The sequence below is a fragment of the Lepidochelys kempii genome, chromosome 2 (genome assembly GCF_965140285.1).
Source record: "Lepidochelys kempii isolate rLepKem1 chromosome 2, rLepKem1.hap1, whole genome shotgun sequence".
NCBI lineage: Eukaryota > Metazoa > Chordata > Testudines > Cheloniidae > Lepidochelys > Lepidochelys kempii.
Genome location: NC_136381.1, coordinates 193,061,620 through 193,078,772, shown reverse-complemented (window position 1 = coordinate 193,078,772; position 17,153 = coordinate 193,061,620). Strand labels below are relative to the sequence as shown.

Here is a 17,153-nt window from a genome sequence, read left to right as displayed (position 1 = left end):
ACTGCAACAAGAGGTGAGGTTTGTACATTGAGATCACTAGCTTGAGGTCAGTGGAGATGAGGCACAGGTAGTTTCTACCTTGAAGAAGCAAATCAAGATCAACTTTATACCCTCCCACCTGGGTTTGACCTTGACTTGCCATATCATGGGCTCTAGGATTTTAGTTAGCTATCTTGATACAGAAACCTCACCTATTACTGCAATGAAGACAAAGGCTTACAGTCCCATTGACTTCAACGCAAGCAGGATTTAGCCCATAGTGACCAGGGCCAAGGCATTCAATTTTGGGGGGGTAAAGTTAGACAATGAAAATCGATAGTTAAACACTTCACCCTTAACTCAGTAAAGCACTGAAACATGTGCCTATCTCTAAGTACATCCTTAGGTATAGATTTAAGTGCTTTGCTGAACTGGATCTTTAAATAAAAGGCATTTATCAGCCGGTGCTGAGCACCCACAGCTTCCACTCAATGCAAATAGCCATAAAAAAAAAGTTCTACTTTTTGCAGTTTTTTATTCCACAAAAGTAGGGAATGATTGTGCCTTTAGATAATCAGGAGCACATTGTCACCTCCCTTTTAACATTCACTACCCTCTGTCTGTGCAGGCACAGCAGCTGGTTTTACAAGAGAAATAGATATAAAAACAGTGCCTGTTTAAGTGGCAATGGATTTCTGTATATCTGAGGGCAGGACTGAGCCCCTTAGGTCTCTCCACAATGGAAGTAGGCCAAAGTATACATTGAGACTTTATTGGTTGGTCAATCAAAGCTGCAACTGACCACACTGAAGTCTGAGTCCTCCTCCCCCCTTCAGACTTGGGGTTTCCCATTCATGAATGACTCTAACCAGCTTCTTAAAAAAATTAGCAAGTCTTCATCCACTCGTGAGCATCAGTTTGACATCTAAAAAACACACGTACTTGGATAGTAAACTTTTTTCCCATCAGTCTTGTACACGACCATTGTGATGAATTCCCGATTGCGCGCGAAGTCATCCTAAAAAGATATTATTAAAATGAGTAGAACACAGATCCAAAACTACTACTAATGCATTGTGTAATTCAAATTCATATTCCATTGCTGCTTTTTTATTAAAAACGTAGCTTGATTTGGCATTTATATTTACTGAGGTGCCTATTCCAGCTCCCATAGAAGCCAGTAAAGAATTTGCCAAGGACTTCATTGAGAACAGATCAGGCCTCTAGCATATTGCTCTTAGGCCTGATTAGGGATGGATTTACTAATGATGGAAAAAATCCTTCTATAGCTGTAACACGTCTACACTACAGCGTGACAGCTTGGAGGAGGAGAATTAATTTCACGACAAGTTTATTTAAAATATATGAATAAAAAAAACTGAGAGATTACATACATCTTACCATAATGAACTAATTAAACACCATGATTAGGGCAGAACAGAAGCTGTATGACATACACTTATGTACCATGATCTGAATTCCCCACTACTTCTGCAGTTGAAAAAGATAGTGAGGTTCACTAGGATCTAGAGAATCAGACAGACAATCTTGTACCCAGATCTGACTATATTCTCAATTATAATAAATCTGCAGGAAAAATAGTATTATATCAATCAGAAAAATAATTTAATACCTTGTCTGTAATGTGTCTGCTGAGCAGAACCCAGACAGCAGCTCCACCTTGTGGACACTGTACTTCCAGTCTGTACTGTGGATTATTAGCCAGGCTGTAAGCATCTTTCACTGGGCCTTGTTTTGCATCCCAAGTACTAAAAGTAATAAGAAGTTGATGAATAAGATACTAATTCATATTTCTACAAGTAACTGCAAATCCTGCACAGAAGTGATAGTTTTCCTTGAGTAGTAAGTAACAAAAGCTAAATGATTTCCCACTGAAACCTGCATAACTTCTAGCCATAAACATGACAATGGTTACAAAGCACAGCTGTGTGAGAAACACTATCCCTAACACTTTCTTTTACAGATGGCTGTACTGCAGTACAAACGCTGAATCGGAACAGCGCTGTGAATAAGACAACCATGCACAACACACTATAAAAGCTAAAACCATGATTTATTCACACCCACGGGGTAATGAGTTATTGCCATGTATGGCATAAAAGCTGGCATGTGGAAGGGAACCTGTACTTTCTGTAATTGTAGGACTGTTTAAAAGCTATTAAAATATGGTTAGATCCAAAACCTACACACATTGGTCTCTTCCCCTTTTATACACAGAGGGGGCTTTTAGTTTTAATTAGCAGCTCCACCTTTGGACCAGCAGCAGTTTGAATCATAATTTCAAAGCTTTCACACCACCTTGTGTGTTGCCTGGAGGAGGATGCTTGATGTGAAAAACAACAGAAGGGGATTAATGCTTCACTAAAAAGCCTAGAACACTGTACGGATGAACATGGGGATACAGGCTCTTTTCTTGTCTAGAATTTTCCATTTTACTCAGATGTGATCCATGGAATGCTGCATTATGAACTAGCAAGTCCCAATTATTACTGTTACACCTTTATGGTAATGGCCACTATGTGCCAGGTGCTTTCCTGACAGAGGAGGAACAGTCCCCAACAATAGAAGGACAGCCAGACACTTGGGAAATTGGAAACAATGTTTTTCCTTTCTTTTTTACTTAATATACACATTAAAGAGTCTTGCTGTAGGCGGCACAGTAGAAGTGGGTCTTCAAGACTGAATTAAATGTGGATACAGCAAGAGCCTTTGCAAAAGTTGTACCATGCACACCGAGTGGCACAGAAGGCGGCATGAAGAAGTTTAAATCCGATACATGGGACAACAGGGTGAGAACACTGGCAAAAGGGGAGGTGGCAACACAAAGTGAGAGGAGTTCAGAGCAGTGAGGAGTGACAGAGTTACACACAGCTTAGAAGGGAGTGACAGGAAGCCAGAATTTGATGTGACAGAGGATGGGGAGCCATCGGAGGGATTTAGGCGGGGGGTGAGGTGATCAAATCAATGGACAAGGAAGATGACTTATGACAGTGAATGCTGAAATGTAGACTTATGGCTAGGGTCATGGGATGACTCCATCCCAAGTTAATAATTTCAGTGATTTTTTAAAAGTGCAAATATTCTTAATTTATCTGGGAGAGACTGCATTCATTGCACAAGCTACATACTAACATCCCAGGAACATGGGATAAGTAAAAGTAACTGCCCTATTCTTCAAGCACCCTCAGCAGACTACATTAACTCCTCGCTTAATGTTCTATTTATGTTCTTGAAAAATGCTACTTTAATCGAAATGATGTGAAGTGAATCCAATTTCTCCATAAGAGTTAATGTAAATGGGGTGGGTAAGTTCCAGGCAAATTTTTTTAGCTGGACAAAAGATATACACACTGTAAGTTTTAAACAATTTAATACCCTACACAGCAAGGATGATTGTGAAGCTTGGTTGAGGTGGTGAAGTCAGAGGGTGGGATATTTCCCAGGGGATGCCTGCCTGTTAAATGATGAACTAGCACTCGGCTGAGCCCTCAAGGATTAACACATTGTTGTTAATTTGGCCTCACACTCCACAAGGCAGCATGAATGGAGGGAGGGGAGACAGCATGGGGGGGGGGGGGGGGAAGAAAAGAGAGAGTGTGTGTGAGTGTGGACAGACAGACAGACGTGTGTTTTCCCTTTAAGGATGCTGATGCCACTCTAAGTACACTGCCTTTTTAAGTAGATTAGCAAGTTGAAAAAGCAGCTGCTGCCAGCAAGCTCCCTCCATCCTGAGCCCTGTCATGTTTTGCCGCCCGCCCGCCCCCCCCACACTCTGCGGAGATGGGGTCAGGGGGAGGGGGACACCCTGACATTAGCACCCCTCTTTCCGCCCCCTGCACAGCAAGCAGGAGGCTCCCAGGAGCAGCTCCAAGGCAGAGGACAGGCGCAGGCCATGGCAGTGTGGGGGAGGGACAGCTGAACTGCCGGCAATTGATAGCCTGATGGGCAGCTGCTGCACAGAGAACTTAGGGGAACTGATAGGGGGGCTGCCGGTCCACCCTGGTTCCAAGCCCCCACCAGCTAGCTGCAACGGGCTGCTATTTTTGCAAGCCGTGGACAAAGCAGGCGGCTGCCACACAACGTTATAATGAATACTTGTGGCACCTTAGAGACTAACCAATTTATTTGAGCATGAGCTTTTGTGAGCTACAGCTCATTTCTGAAGTGAGCTGTAGCTCACGAAAGCTCATGCTCAAATAAATTGGTTAGTCTCTAAGGTGCCACAAGTACTCCTTTTCTTTTTGCGAATACAGACTAACACGGCTGTTACTCTGAAATGTTATAATGGAGCATTGCACAACTTTAAACGAGCATGTTCTCTAATTGATCAGCAACGTAACAACAAAACAACATTAACTGGGATGACATTAAGTGAGGGGTTACTGTATTCAGGGAAAACGTGGATGGAAGATGCAGAAGGCTACAGCAAGTCCAACCGCTCAGCAGTTGGTACTGAGGTCAGTGGAGTTACACTGCATTTATGTGAGTGCAATGAAGAACAGAATCTGGACCATGGTTTTTAAAGTGGGATGTCAGGCTCTGAATGAAGAGACTGGTCTCCAGCCAATGCTCATAAATTGCACACTGATGAGGAGAATGGAGAGAAGGAAAATGCCACATCAATATTGTTGTTTTAAACTTCAAATTAATATTTACTAAAATATATACATATATTTGACTATGTTGTAGATCTTAACATTTCAATCTTTTCTGTTGGACCAACCTGTGAATACATGTTGATTCTTTAAAAAGACTTGGGTTCCAGCTCAAATAAATAACATCATAATACTGGCAAAGATCCTCCCAGGCAATCCAGAAAATCCCTATAAAGGAAACACATTTTTCATTGTTTGCTTGTAAAATATATCTGTGCTCTACGCATATTGCAGGACCCTAATTAAACACAAGCTCCAAGGTTTGTATAAAATTCATTCTCGTAAACCTGAATACAAATGTCCATGCTGTTCACCTTCCCTATCTAAAAACAACCTCCAAAACAGGCCAGTTTGGTAAACCAAGAGAGACTGAAGTTGACCTCTGAGTCACCATCTGGTCACTGTCTCTGCTGATCGGTTAGGCTGCCTTTGCTTTTCCTCAGCAGAAAAAATATTTTGTATTTTTAAGTGATGAGCAAAAGCTGTAATCCTTGTGCCCTCCTAAGAGTGGCAATGTTAATCACTTCTGTGCTGCCCCCTACTTTCTTAGGATTCTGAAAAATTAGATACAATTAATAGGTAACCTCCAGTTTAGGCCATCTAGCTCACTGTTTTCTACCTATTTAACTGAAAGTCCATCAGAGAGGGGACATCACTTGTCCAGCAGAACAAGCTCTTACTCTGAAAGGAAAGTACGCATGGCATTGTTTGAGATCTTTCCCTAGCATTCCACTTAACATTCATTTGGGTGCGCTCTAGCACACTGGAATTTGCTTTATCTTTACAATAGTCACTTGCAATAATTATCCTCTCCCCAGCGTACCCAACTGCAACCACAGCCAAAGCTACTACTACTAAAATCCTGCTCCTTGAACTCTCCATATGATCACAGCACTGTAACACAAGCGGCTAATACAGATGTATTTCAGACTTACAGTACAAAGAACATCCAGCCATTGGAACTGTACATTTTGATACCAAGACTAGTCAGATACCAATCCAATCATAAAAAGTAACATCTTTACAAATGTACTTCAGAACCAAGGGATTTAAATCCAAGTACTGTCAAGTGAAGCCAGAGTCAGGACGGAATTACTTTCTGCTAATAAATAACGTTTTTCCACCTAGCTATTTACACCACACTCATCAACATGGAATCTCAGTGCCTCTGTGTTCATCATTTTGTAAACAATATGACACCAGATTAAAAAAAGGTTAATTAATTACAGTGGGGAGACAAGAGACAACTGTTAGCATAAAGGAAAAAAAAAAACTACATTGTATTTCCAAAGTGGAGCAGCTATTGTAGCATTTGGAAACTGGCTGATCGAGTGGCAGCATTTTGCCTTGCCACATGGGAAGCCCATGCTGATTTCCCTGATACAGTACATTAGTTCTTCCTGTGGGATGATGGAGCAACAAGACAGGCCTGGTATTGCTCAACCAATCTCTCTACATAATTATGTAGTAATCCTCTTGGGCTCAAAGAAATATCTCAGCCACTTATAGTCATCCAGTCAACAAGTGCATGCAACTAAAGACTCGTGTACATTAAAGTGTAGCACAGGGAGAAAATTTTGAAGTCTCCAGTACAGACATCATGGATCTCTTCGGTGTAAGGAAATAAAACATTCCTTACAAGGAGCATATGAACGTGTATTTCTGAATGCAAGGAAAACAGCTAATTAAGTACTGAAGAGTCCACTCATGTTCTAGTAAACAGTATTATGAGGTTTCTCAGTATGTGTTCTGAAGTATTAAGGATGGCAAAAACCACATGATTAAAAAAAGGAAAATAGAAGCGAATACTAAGAAATAACCTCTTAAATTTAAAATATATGAAATGACCCACTCTACTTGAAATCTAGTCAATTTTGAAACATAAGTTTAAAGTAATATCAGGTACTTCTTCCCTGCCTTTGCCATTTTTTTGTTACTTTAGTCTTGTTTACTGTCCTCCCCCTATTGCTGTGTGAATGACCCACAAAAACAAGGAAACTGACCCCCCTCCACATACTTGCTCTCAATTACTCAAATTGACATAAGATCTTTTTTCCTAATCTTCTAGTGATAGTATCTTCAAATGTTACTTGTAACAAAAGTAAACAAAAAAAAAAAACCCAGTCAAAGAGAAGTATGATTCTTTTTGACTTGACACCATCCTTTTAATTCATTTTACCATTGTCTATTTTTTGAGCTGTTCTTGGATCAAAGTTTAAGTATTTTTGTAGGCCTGGGGTCCAATTTTTCACATCATTTTCACTGTATCTTCCTTTCCAGCGTAAGTGACTCCAGGGATTTTTCAACTGGAGGAATCGAAGCCCCTAGAGAAACAGTAAATTAAAAAAAATCATCTGGTTATCTTGTCAAGATAAGAGTGAACATATTGTTAATCTTACCTACTAGTTTCAGAGTAACAGCCGTGTTAGTCTGTATTCGCAAAAAGAAAAGGAGTACTTGTGGCACCTTAGAGACTAACCAATTTATTTGAGCATGAGCTTTCATGAGCTACAGCTCACTTCATCGGATGCATCTTACCTACTAGGTACACAAACTAAACACTTAAGAAAATACAGTGTTATTAAGTTTTTTGGAATAACTTGATAAAGCTCTTGAGCAAGATAAAGATTTCAAGCCCCTTCTTTGAGCAAAACTCCACTGTCACTGGACAGTCATGTTTAAATCCACCATCTATTACAATTGATGACAGGTAAGTAAAAAGCACCCAGTACAAAGCTTCTTGTTTTACTGGATACCTTATATTCTCTAATATCCAAAACAGCATATGCATGGGTTGGAACTAAACCCCATTTCTCTCCTTCCTCTTCAGACATCACTCCGGTTGCTGTTGTGATAAGGACATCGCCTTTGTGAAATCTGAGGGGGAAATTAAGGAAGCTTAGTTTAGGTTATTAGCACATGTAAAATGACCAGTGTAACAATATTATATTTATCGAACACTAAACTCTCTTCTTCCAAATTGTTGTATTGTTAAGACCCAACTTTGCAAACCTGGAGTGTAAGTAATCTTTTCTGAAGGAGACAAATTATTTGTACAAGCTCAATAAAAGAAGGTATAATCGTTACTTTTCAATATTTAAGATCAGGCTCTAGTAGGAAAATTACTGTTGTCATAAAAACAACGTGTCAGATTCAGTCTTACACTGACAATGTCACTTATTAAAGATACTCAGTGAAATAAATCTTCTACCCAACACATTGTACGATCCTTTGATGCTAGTCAATTGCTATATACATCAAACTGAAATTCATACATCTCTGCACTTATGATCTTGGGGGCAAATTTTCTAAGAACCAGAGGGTGAAAAGTACATGCTTCCATATTCCTACATCAGTTTGTGTGCACAAATGCTGGTTTAATGTCAGTATAGGTCTGTAGTGTCTGAGAATTTAGCCCCCCATGCTTAAATACAGAGAAACAGATCGTAAGAGTGACTGTCAACGTACCGGGAGGTCACAAATCTACTGAAGAAAATGTGAGGTTTTGTGTCAGGTGTACAGTGTTTGCTTGTTTTAATGCTTTGGCCAAGCTGAGATCCTTTCCCATCATGTTGGTGCTCTGCATTTCTTGACAATGAGGAGAAAGTGGTTGGCTAAATTTTCTCAATTTGGGGAGGGGGAAAAAGGAACAACGCCTGCAGCTGGAAAACATAACTAGGCCACACTTATCACAACAGTAGGATTGATACACTAAGTCCCGGGTTAGTATCATGGTCCTGACAGGTACAGAGCACCTCTGTGCTCCTCCACAGGAGATCTATTGCTTGGGCACAGTTAGTAAGGACTCTGGTGGCACCGTTAGAGCAACCTCACCACACCTGTTTCCACTTTGAAGTCAGCTTCATGCTGCATAGCTGGGAAATCCATCCTCCTTTCTCTGGCTCCTGCTTCCTCCTGAATCTAGCCTATGAGAAGATTCTAACCTCCACTCCCCATTTCTCCAGATCTGCCTCCTCCCTCCCACCACACCATTGGCAGGGAAGAGGGACTATTCTTTTTTTAAAGTTATAGTTCTGCTAGAGATGGGGATCCCGTTCTCCATCTATTAACAGAGCCCCCTTGTTTCTCCATTAGCCTCTGATGTCAAAGCCATTAATAACTCTATTCCTCTAGCTGATTTCAAAGGAGAGCACAGAGAGGGGCTACGAGGATCATATGTGGTAGGACTACAATGCTTGTGTTGAGAGCCAGTGACAAAGACCATCACATTTTTAGTCACTTTCATATCATTAACACATCTGTTTCACTGAAAGCATCTTCTGTCACCAAGGAAGAATAAACGTCTACCTCTGATAGAGCATTCTGAAAGAACTGTCCTTATTGAAAGCCTGATTGTCTGAGTGCATAGCAATCCTCTCTGGTATCCAGCCAGTCAGTGCATGGAGATCAATGTTCTGAAATGCAAGCATATTTGGTCATAAGAGACACATTAAGCTACCTTTAAGTGTATTTTAAAATGCCTTATATAAAATTAGTGTATATTGTACACACAGAGTTATTTTGCACCAGCCTCATAACACTTATGAGAGCAATTTTTCATTAGACGAGGCTGTGCTTAAGCATAAAAAATGATTCTCTCGAACAAGTGGCTTGATAATCCAGAACTGTTCACTGGTATCTTTTTAAAGTACAATTATTAGTGTTTCAAGCTCATGGTTTCAAATGCCCAGCACTCTCAGAGTGAGCTCCCAAAACAAGCCTCTGTCAAAGGTGCACTTTGTGGCAAGACTCAATAGTTTAGCTTTTACTCTAGCTTGTCTCTGTGACATTGCACTCTATATGCTTTTATGAAAATATGCTAATGATTGTGAATATAATGTAACTGGAATATACTCATGCAAAAGGTCTCTTGTAAGGTATCATCACAAAGCTTACAATCTACTGGGTCATCCTATTTGTATAAAGGTATCATTCTTGTATCTGAAACTACAAATATAAAATATAACTAAGGTCCTATTGTAATTATGCAAAGTGTGGGCCATTAATGGTGGTTTTGAATCTTGATGGCTCCCATTAACCAGGACAATTGACTATAGATGGCTCTGTTTACTTGCAAGCCTTCCTATGAGTAAGGCCGGGAAGAATGAAGGTTTGGGGTCTCACCGGACATGTGACCACCTCAGCTGGTACTGGAATCCATCTTAAACCTGGTGCTTTTACATTCAGAAGGAGGGGTGGGGACCCAGAGAGACAAAAGATTCCCACCTTGTGCCAAAGCTATAAAAGTGGGTGGAACAGAATAAAGGGTGCTGCAGTCATGAGAAATCCCCTACCTGCCACCTGAGCTGGAACAAGGACTGTACCAGGGGAAAGGATTAGGCCCAGATTGGAAAGGAGTCTAGTCTGTCAAACAAGCTTATTGGAACATCTCTGAGGGTGAGATTTACCTGTATTCAGTTTCTTAAATATATTAGGCTTAGACTTGCATGTTTTTGTTTTATTTTGCTTGGTAACTTACTTTTTGTTTGTTATTACTTGAAAGCACTTAAATCCTACTTGTTATACTTAATAAAATCACTTTTGTTTATTAATTAACCCAGAGTAAGCAATTAATTCCTGGGGGAGCAAACAGCTGTGCATCTCTCTCAGTATTATAGAGAGTGGACAATTTATGAGTTTACACTGTATAAGCTTTATACAGAGTAAAACTGATTTATTTGGGGTTTGGATCCCACTGGGAGCTAGGTGTCTGGGTGCTAGAGTCAGGAGCACTTAAGCTGTTTTCAGTTAAGTCTGCAGCTTTGGGGAGCGTGGTTCAGACCCTGAGTCTGTGGTGGAGCAGACTGGTGTGTCTGGCTCGACAAGGCAGGGTTCTGATGTCCCAGGCTGCCAAGTAAGATGGGCTCAGAGGTAGTCTCAGCACATCAGGTGGCAGTCCCAAAGGGGTTTCTATGACCCAACCCGTCACAGTCTCCAAGACACAACTAGCTTTACATGGTGAAAAGGCCTGAACAATAAAAGCAATTTCAATTTAACTAGCAGTAGTGCACTTTACAAGCATAATACAGGGCTTCACTCCCCCAAAAATACTTAAAACAAAAAGGTCTTTTTTCCTATTCCCTCCCAAATAAGCAGGACTATGAAAGCGCAAAGAAATGCCTCCCAACTTGTCTAAGGACAGTACTGACAGATAGGCCTTGGAGAGCAACACATCCGGTGCAGGCATTGGGAAATGCTTCTCTGATTATGCAAAGGAGGAGACATATTGTCAAGAGCCGGAGTTTCTATGTTTAATTGAAAAAATGCTAGAAGTCAAGTTGTTCCTGGTCATGGACAACTTCCCTATTCTCTGAAATTGTGTGTCATGGTAGTGACTTGAACAAACTTAGAAAAATCTACACTATTGTTACTCTCTACACAAGACCAAACTCAACGAGAAATTCCCCGATAACCAACCCAAAAGATCAAAAGAAGATGAGCAACCAAAATAAAAAGCAATGAAGTCTGGTTTTCACGACATCATCAAGCTGTGAACCTTGGTATGAACTGAGAAATATGCTGTGAGAGTTCAAATGTTAGGAAGCATTTCTTCATGTGATTAGAGACCAGTCTGGTTGGCTCAGCAAAATAGGTCCAGTTCTCATTGCAAGTGTTTTGCTTCTCAGATTAAACTTGAGCATTATATAAATGTTGCGGTTGCTAAAGAAACTACTATATGAATACCAAGTTACATAACTATGTATGTTAGTATTATTTGATAGAATAATACTAACTTATACATATGCCCATTCCCACCATGTGCATAAGAGCCATAAAAGGATTGATGTGCTCCTCCCCTAGCCAATCTCTCAACTTAATAAGGGAGAATGTCTCCTTTACTTATAATACAAATGGCATTAGAGACCAAAAGGGTTATTAGTGTAAGGCATAAAACTATGGTTTTATGAAACATACAAGAGCCCTAATGAAACTTCTCAAAATAAACACATGTACTTTGCAGGTGTGGGGCGTATTTTTGAAAAGACTTATCCCTGTGTAACTGTACCCACAAGCAGTCTCACTGAAATCCAGTTCCTCCTTTTTGATGGGACTATTCCTCCTGAGTACAGTTAAGTACGTGTGTAAGCATTTGCAAGATCGGGCCCATGGTCTCTAACGTATGCGATCTGGGAGATGCTAAAAACAACTTAATTTATATTTACTAAAATCATCAAAATAACTTAAAATCGATATATAAAAATAAACCCAGACAGCAGCATACAAAAAGAAAAGTCATTCCTTTCCTCAAACAATTCATTTAGATCTCTTCACTATTCATTCAAAGGAAAGCTATGTGCTATGGGATGATCCTCATGCACATTTTTGCCTCTTGCAAAGAATAATCTTGTACTCACAGAATTGGATCCAGGAAAATCATATCCACCCATAACTTTCATGTAAGCTTTTTCTATCAGGGACACCCACAATTCACTTCTATTGTTGGAATAAGAGCAGAGGAGTTCTCCACTGTGATCTACAGGTAACTGGTCATCTATTATCACCTGAGCAAAAGAAGCGAACAGAAATTATCATAAAGTGATAATTCAAACAAACTTTTCTTAACAGATGAAAATCCTCAGAAGCTCATTCTATTTCATATAGCTGCTTTCAGACTGAGGAAACTAAAAATCATTCCCTGACTTAAAAACACAACAATTTAATTCATAACAGCAGTGTAGCCTAGTGGATAAAGCACCGAACTGGGACTTGCGAGACCTGGATCCTAGTCTGAGCTCTGCCACTAGCAGGCTGGGTGACCGTGGACAAGGCACTTCACTCTGTGCCTCAGTTTCTCTATCTGTAAGATGGGGATACTAGTATTGACCAACTTTGAAAAGCACTTTGAGATCTACTGATGAAAAGGTCTATACATGAGCTAGGTATTATTATTAAATGTATAGAAAAGTCTAACAAAACCCCCTCACCCAGTCAATCAGAAATATAACTAGTTATTTGTCCAAAGGGAAGAGGTCCTCAGACTTCATCACATCTGTTATCTCCAGTTCCTTCATTCCCGATTGTTTGTAGTTTTGCCTTTTCTTGAAAGTAGAAGCCACATGGTGGTGGTTTTGAAATGATTAAAATCTCTTGTTTTAAATTAGGCAGAACGGTGTGTGAGTTTTTACTCCAAAAAGGGTCTGTAATTGCTTCACAAAGAAAGTATCTCAGCTTCACCATGACACTAATCTGTCATTGGTATAGACCATTAATGAAGCACATACTTATGGCCCAACCCCACAAACTTGCACGTGCATAACCTTACTCTCCTGAGTGGCCCCAGTGACTTCAATGGGACTCATTCATGTGAATAAGGATACTTACATGCATGTGTTACCCTAGGAGCACCCAATGCTAATTGGCAAGAGGCTCCCTGCTATGTAAAACTCAGCTGGCTTAGCCTGCTCAACACAGCTGACACACTATAGTTGGCATGATATTTATTTAAGAAGTATCATGTAATATATCACTGGAAAACTAATAACTCACTGACCCTTAATATTCTTGCGTGATGGATGGTTAACCTACAAACACATATACCGAGGTGCTGGAAATGCATAACTAAAATGTGTTTAAACCAGGCACGCCAGGGAAAGATGATAAGCAGTTTTTTCCAGACAAAGGAAAGGAGATGCCACCTCAAGCCAGGTGTGGCCAAGGACAATGGGCTATTCATTTGTATTGGAGATTGCAGAAAGATCATTTGCACTGTAAAAATCACAAGCAGAGGGTGAAGTCAGCACAGTGTCTATGCCAGAAAGCAGGGCGTCTACACTCAGCAAGGGAAAGCAACTTTACCTGGGGATACACTTAAGAATACATTTCAAAGGTTTACTGAACCCATAATTTATCCCTCATCTAAGGAGGCAAGGAAACCAAGTAATCTGAGCTCCATATGCTGGATCCTGGCTAAAGGACAGGCCAGGCATGCTGGAAGAACAGTGGTGAGACAAAACTTCTTTGAACCAAAGATTCTAGTTTGTTGAGTTTCAGTCTGAGGTGTATTTTTACTTGTTTGTTTGAAACTATTTCTATCCTTATTGCTTATACTTGGCATAATTTAAAACAAATGGAGATAGGAATAAACTTGTTTTACTTGTACCACAAACCAACTCAGTGTTTTGATTGAAGTGGAGAGTTTGTCAACCCCAGTGAATAAGCTGCTGAGTACTGTCTCTTTAAAGGAGCAGCAAATGTGATAATGTCTTGTGGTGCCACAGTAAGAGGGGCTGAGCACTACAGAGAAAGATGTTTTTGGGGAGAACCTGGATTTGCAAGGGTGTTGATGTCACCCTCCAAGGAATAACCAGGCTGGTGAAACTCAGGGTAAGGCTACTGTGCTACAAAGCACACACCAGCAGCACCCAGGGTTAAAAGGCAGGGGGTGGCAAAACCCCTTACTGCTCTGCGTTGAACCCCAGAGTGTCACAGCATCTTTAGAGGGTCAAGCACCTATACGACATTACACATTATTATGTAACCAGAATGAAATATAGCAAGGTGTTATAATTGCATATGCTTTCCGACAAACGTATATCTAGAATTCTTACTGAGAAATAAAACACACCTTCACAATGAAACAGAATGAACTTTCAAGGTAGTTACCTTATCCAATAATCATACTACACTCTTTAAAGCTAATTACCTTTCTAGGGACACCATTGATATGAAGTTTCACCATGTACTTTCCACATGGATTATACTCTGGTTCTCCTTTTTTATTCTGAGGGTAAATTATGCTATTAGAAAAAGAAAAAAATTATAAAATATCTGTGAACAATGTGTTGTATGTATACATACTGTATGATGTTTAAAAAAGCATTACATCAATTTGATCTATTTTTGGAATTTAAAAATGCATGCCACCATCTCAAGTTACTAGAATTTCTGTGTAAATCACAGCATGAGAAATTTAACTAAATTTTCTTGGTTTAATTTATATTTCGAACAAGATCTGTATACCTCATTCTTTCTGCAGTCACTCACTCAGTCAGCTAGTCATTCATTGATAATCAAATAAAATAAATGCATGCAACTGTATACTTTACCATTCAAGCAATGTTATACATCTTTCTGAATACATACAATATTTGTATGCATTGCAAATCAAAGACCATGAGTGAAGAAGTTAAGGTTTTAAGAAACCATTGCCCAAAGGATAAGGCAATAAAAAGACAAATGACAGTAGTTTGGGAAAAAAACTGCTAAAAAACTAATTTTGATTAAAACAAAATTTCAAAAAAACCTCTTGGGTCCTGATCCCACAATGGGCTCTATGTGACAGACTGCTAAGCCCATGTGGAGTTCATCATGGGATCAGGACTTTAGTTGATAACATCTCAATTCTACTTAACATCAATGCTGAAGTAAGAGGTAAAAATGTGGCATGTATTGTACAGCAGTTGGCATAGTAAAGAGTGAAAACAAGCGAACGAAGTATGATTAAGGAAGATAAAAGTGAAATAAAAAATCCTCCCAAATGGCCAAATTTTCCAAGCGTGGGTGTCTAAAGTTAAGATCCAAAAACCATATTCAGCATGTACAAAAAGGTGGTTTATTTTCAGAAGTGCTGAGCAGCAAAAATTCCAGTGACATCAACAGGAACAGCAGGTGCTCTGCACCTTTGAAAATAGGCTCCTAAATTCATATTTGGGCACCCGAACAAAAATGTCCCTAACTTAGGCAGGTAAGCTTGAACATTTTGAACCAAATGTCTACATTTTGGCTTTCTACAAAATGTAATATCTCAGGTTTATGTATGTTTATAAGCAAGCTTAACATAAACCTATGTTAAATCATCACATCCATAATATAGCCTTCTATCTGTTATAGCCAATGTTAAAAAGAGACAGGCTTTAAACATGTTGCATAACTGACAAGATTTTAGACAGGAATAGCCATTTACCTTGTAATCAACTTTTTGTTGTACCGTCTCTCGTATGCTGCGCTGATAGCTAGTGATGCCACAAAAGAACAATCCGATACTATTGTCTAGGAGCAAAAAAAGACACTAGTGAAGGTTAAACAGTTAAAAGTTCAATTAGAAGCGCTTCCAACAAATAAAAGGATTTCTGAACCAAGAGAGGCAAAGGTGTTGGATCATATTAAAGAAGTTCTGTATTAAAATCACAAATGAGTTTGATTCCCCATAGTTTAAATTCCAGGGTATTACTAATTAAGAGGTCTCTTGGTTTTTGGTACTGTTTCTCTCCCTCCGTGCATGAAACTTGCAAGCTGCTAATTGCGTTAGTACATTCTAAGACAGAGTCTGTTCTCAAAGCAATTCGCACAGAGAGAGAGACTCAAAGCAATACTCTGTAACAACAGAAACAGCACCCAGAGACTCCCCGCCCTTTTGTTGTATTAAAAGTTGTGATTAAAATAGAGATAGAGGATGTATGTGGATGGATGCTTGGTGTGGATAATAAATGAATGATCAGGGAGGTGCCAGCCTAAGAATCCAGTGTCCATTGGCTGAAGAAGGCGTCAAGTGGAAATAACCAGAGGACCCCCGGAGGGCAGACTGGAATCCATCCAACAGCCTCAAGAATGGGAGAACCAAAGAACAAGATAACATCTAGCAGCACAGAGCCCTCAGGAATGTGCCATCTGCTGATTGATTCAGCAACAGCACGATGAAGCAATTCCCATAGACTGGCATAGGAAGAAATTCCTATAAAAATGGACTCTAAAAAGTGAGAACTTTGGGGTCTGATTCTGCAAACCAACTTCCAGGAGCATCAGATGAACATCTGACAAGGCCCTTCTCCCTCCTCATGTCCAGGCCACCTGGCCAGTGGCTTGGCATGAGCAACTCTAAGGCTGGTAACTATGATAACAACCTTGCAGAACCTGTGTGTGTGTGTTTGTAGGAATGAATGTGTGAATAAATATGAGATTGAATGGAATGTTATAGCTATAACTAACTGCTTACTATGATTCTTTCTGTATTCACAATAAATGTGGTATTTTGCCTTTTCCTCTTTAATAAGATCCTGCTGGTTTTTATTTTATTGGTATAACAAAGGTACTCCCAAAGGGTTGGGAAACCTAAGTTTCCTCAAAACTAAAACCTGATAAACTGAGACAGAAGTAAGGAATTAACTGAATGAGGACCAGAGACAGATGATTCCTAAATGTCCAGTGTGAACAATGGGAAAATCTCTCACTGATTTCAGAGGACTCTGGATCAGGCCCTATGTGGCTTAATATTGGGACAGATTTTATATAGTTTTGCCACAGAAACCCTCCACCATTCTCGGTGATCTGACTTCTGTTTCCATTTAAGTGGCCTAAATTTAAATTTACCTGCACAGAATCTGGTTAATCATTTGTCAGGACCAATTAGTTTTGTCTGACTTCAGATTGCAAATGGAGCAATGACACAGCTATTCGGATTGGTAGAGCAAAAATTGCGAATTACGAAACTCCACCAACCTCAGTGTAAAGTTATATCTTTGGTAGACAAGAAAAATAACTTAAATTGCCACTAATTTTCCT

The 17,153-nt window shown here is 39.8% G+C and overlaps 1 protein-coding gene across 6 annotated transcripts in view; it reads right to left on the bottom strand.

The window, feature by feature from the left end:
- The window catches only part of CAPN7 (calpain 7), a 50,486-nt gene that overhangs the window by 14,415 nt on the left and 18,918 nt on the right, over positions 1–17,153 (bottom strand). For 5 of the 6 annotated variants that reach the window (XM_073333285.2, XM_078851741.1, XM_078851740.1 and 2 more), the window contains 9 exons: positions 15,559–15,644; positions 14,299–14,392; positions 12,011–12,157; positions 8,964–9,070; positions 7,412–7,532; positions 6,835–6,979; positions 4,724–4,823; positions 1,613–1,748; positions 922–997 (listed from right to left, as the gene is read on the bottom strand). In XM_073333285.2, the coding sequence (XP_073189386.1) occupies positions 922–997; positions 1,613–1,748; positions 4,724–4,823; positions 6,835–6,979; positions 7,412–7,532; positions 8,964–9,070; positions 12,011–12,157; positions 14,299–14,392; positions 15,559–15,644 (1,012 nt within the window). The remainder of the gene's footprint in view (positions 1–921; positions 998–1,612; positions 1,749–4,723; positions 4,824–6,834; positions 6,980–7,411; positions 7,533–8,963; positions 9,071–12,010; positions 12,158–14,298; positions 14,393–15,558; positions 15,645–17,153) is intronic. The other variant, XM_073333290.2, reaches the window with a different exon arrangement.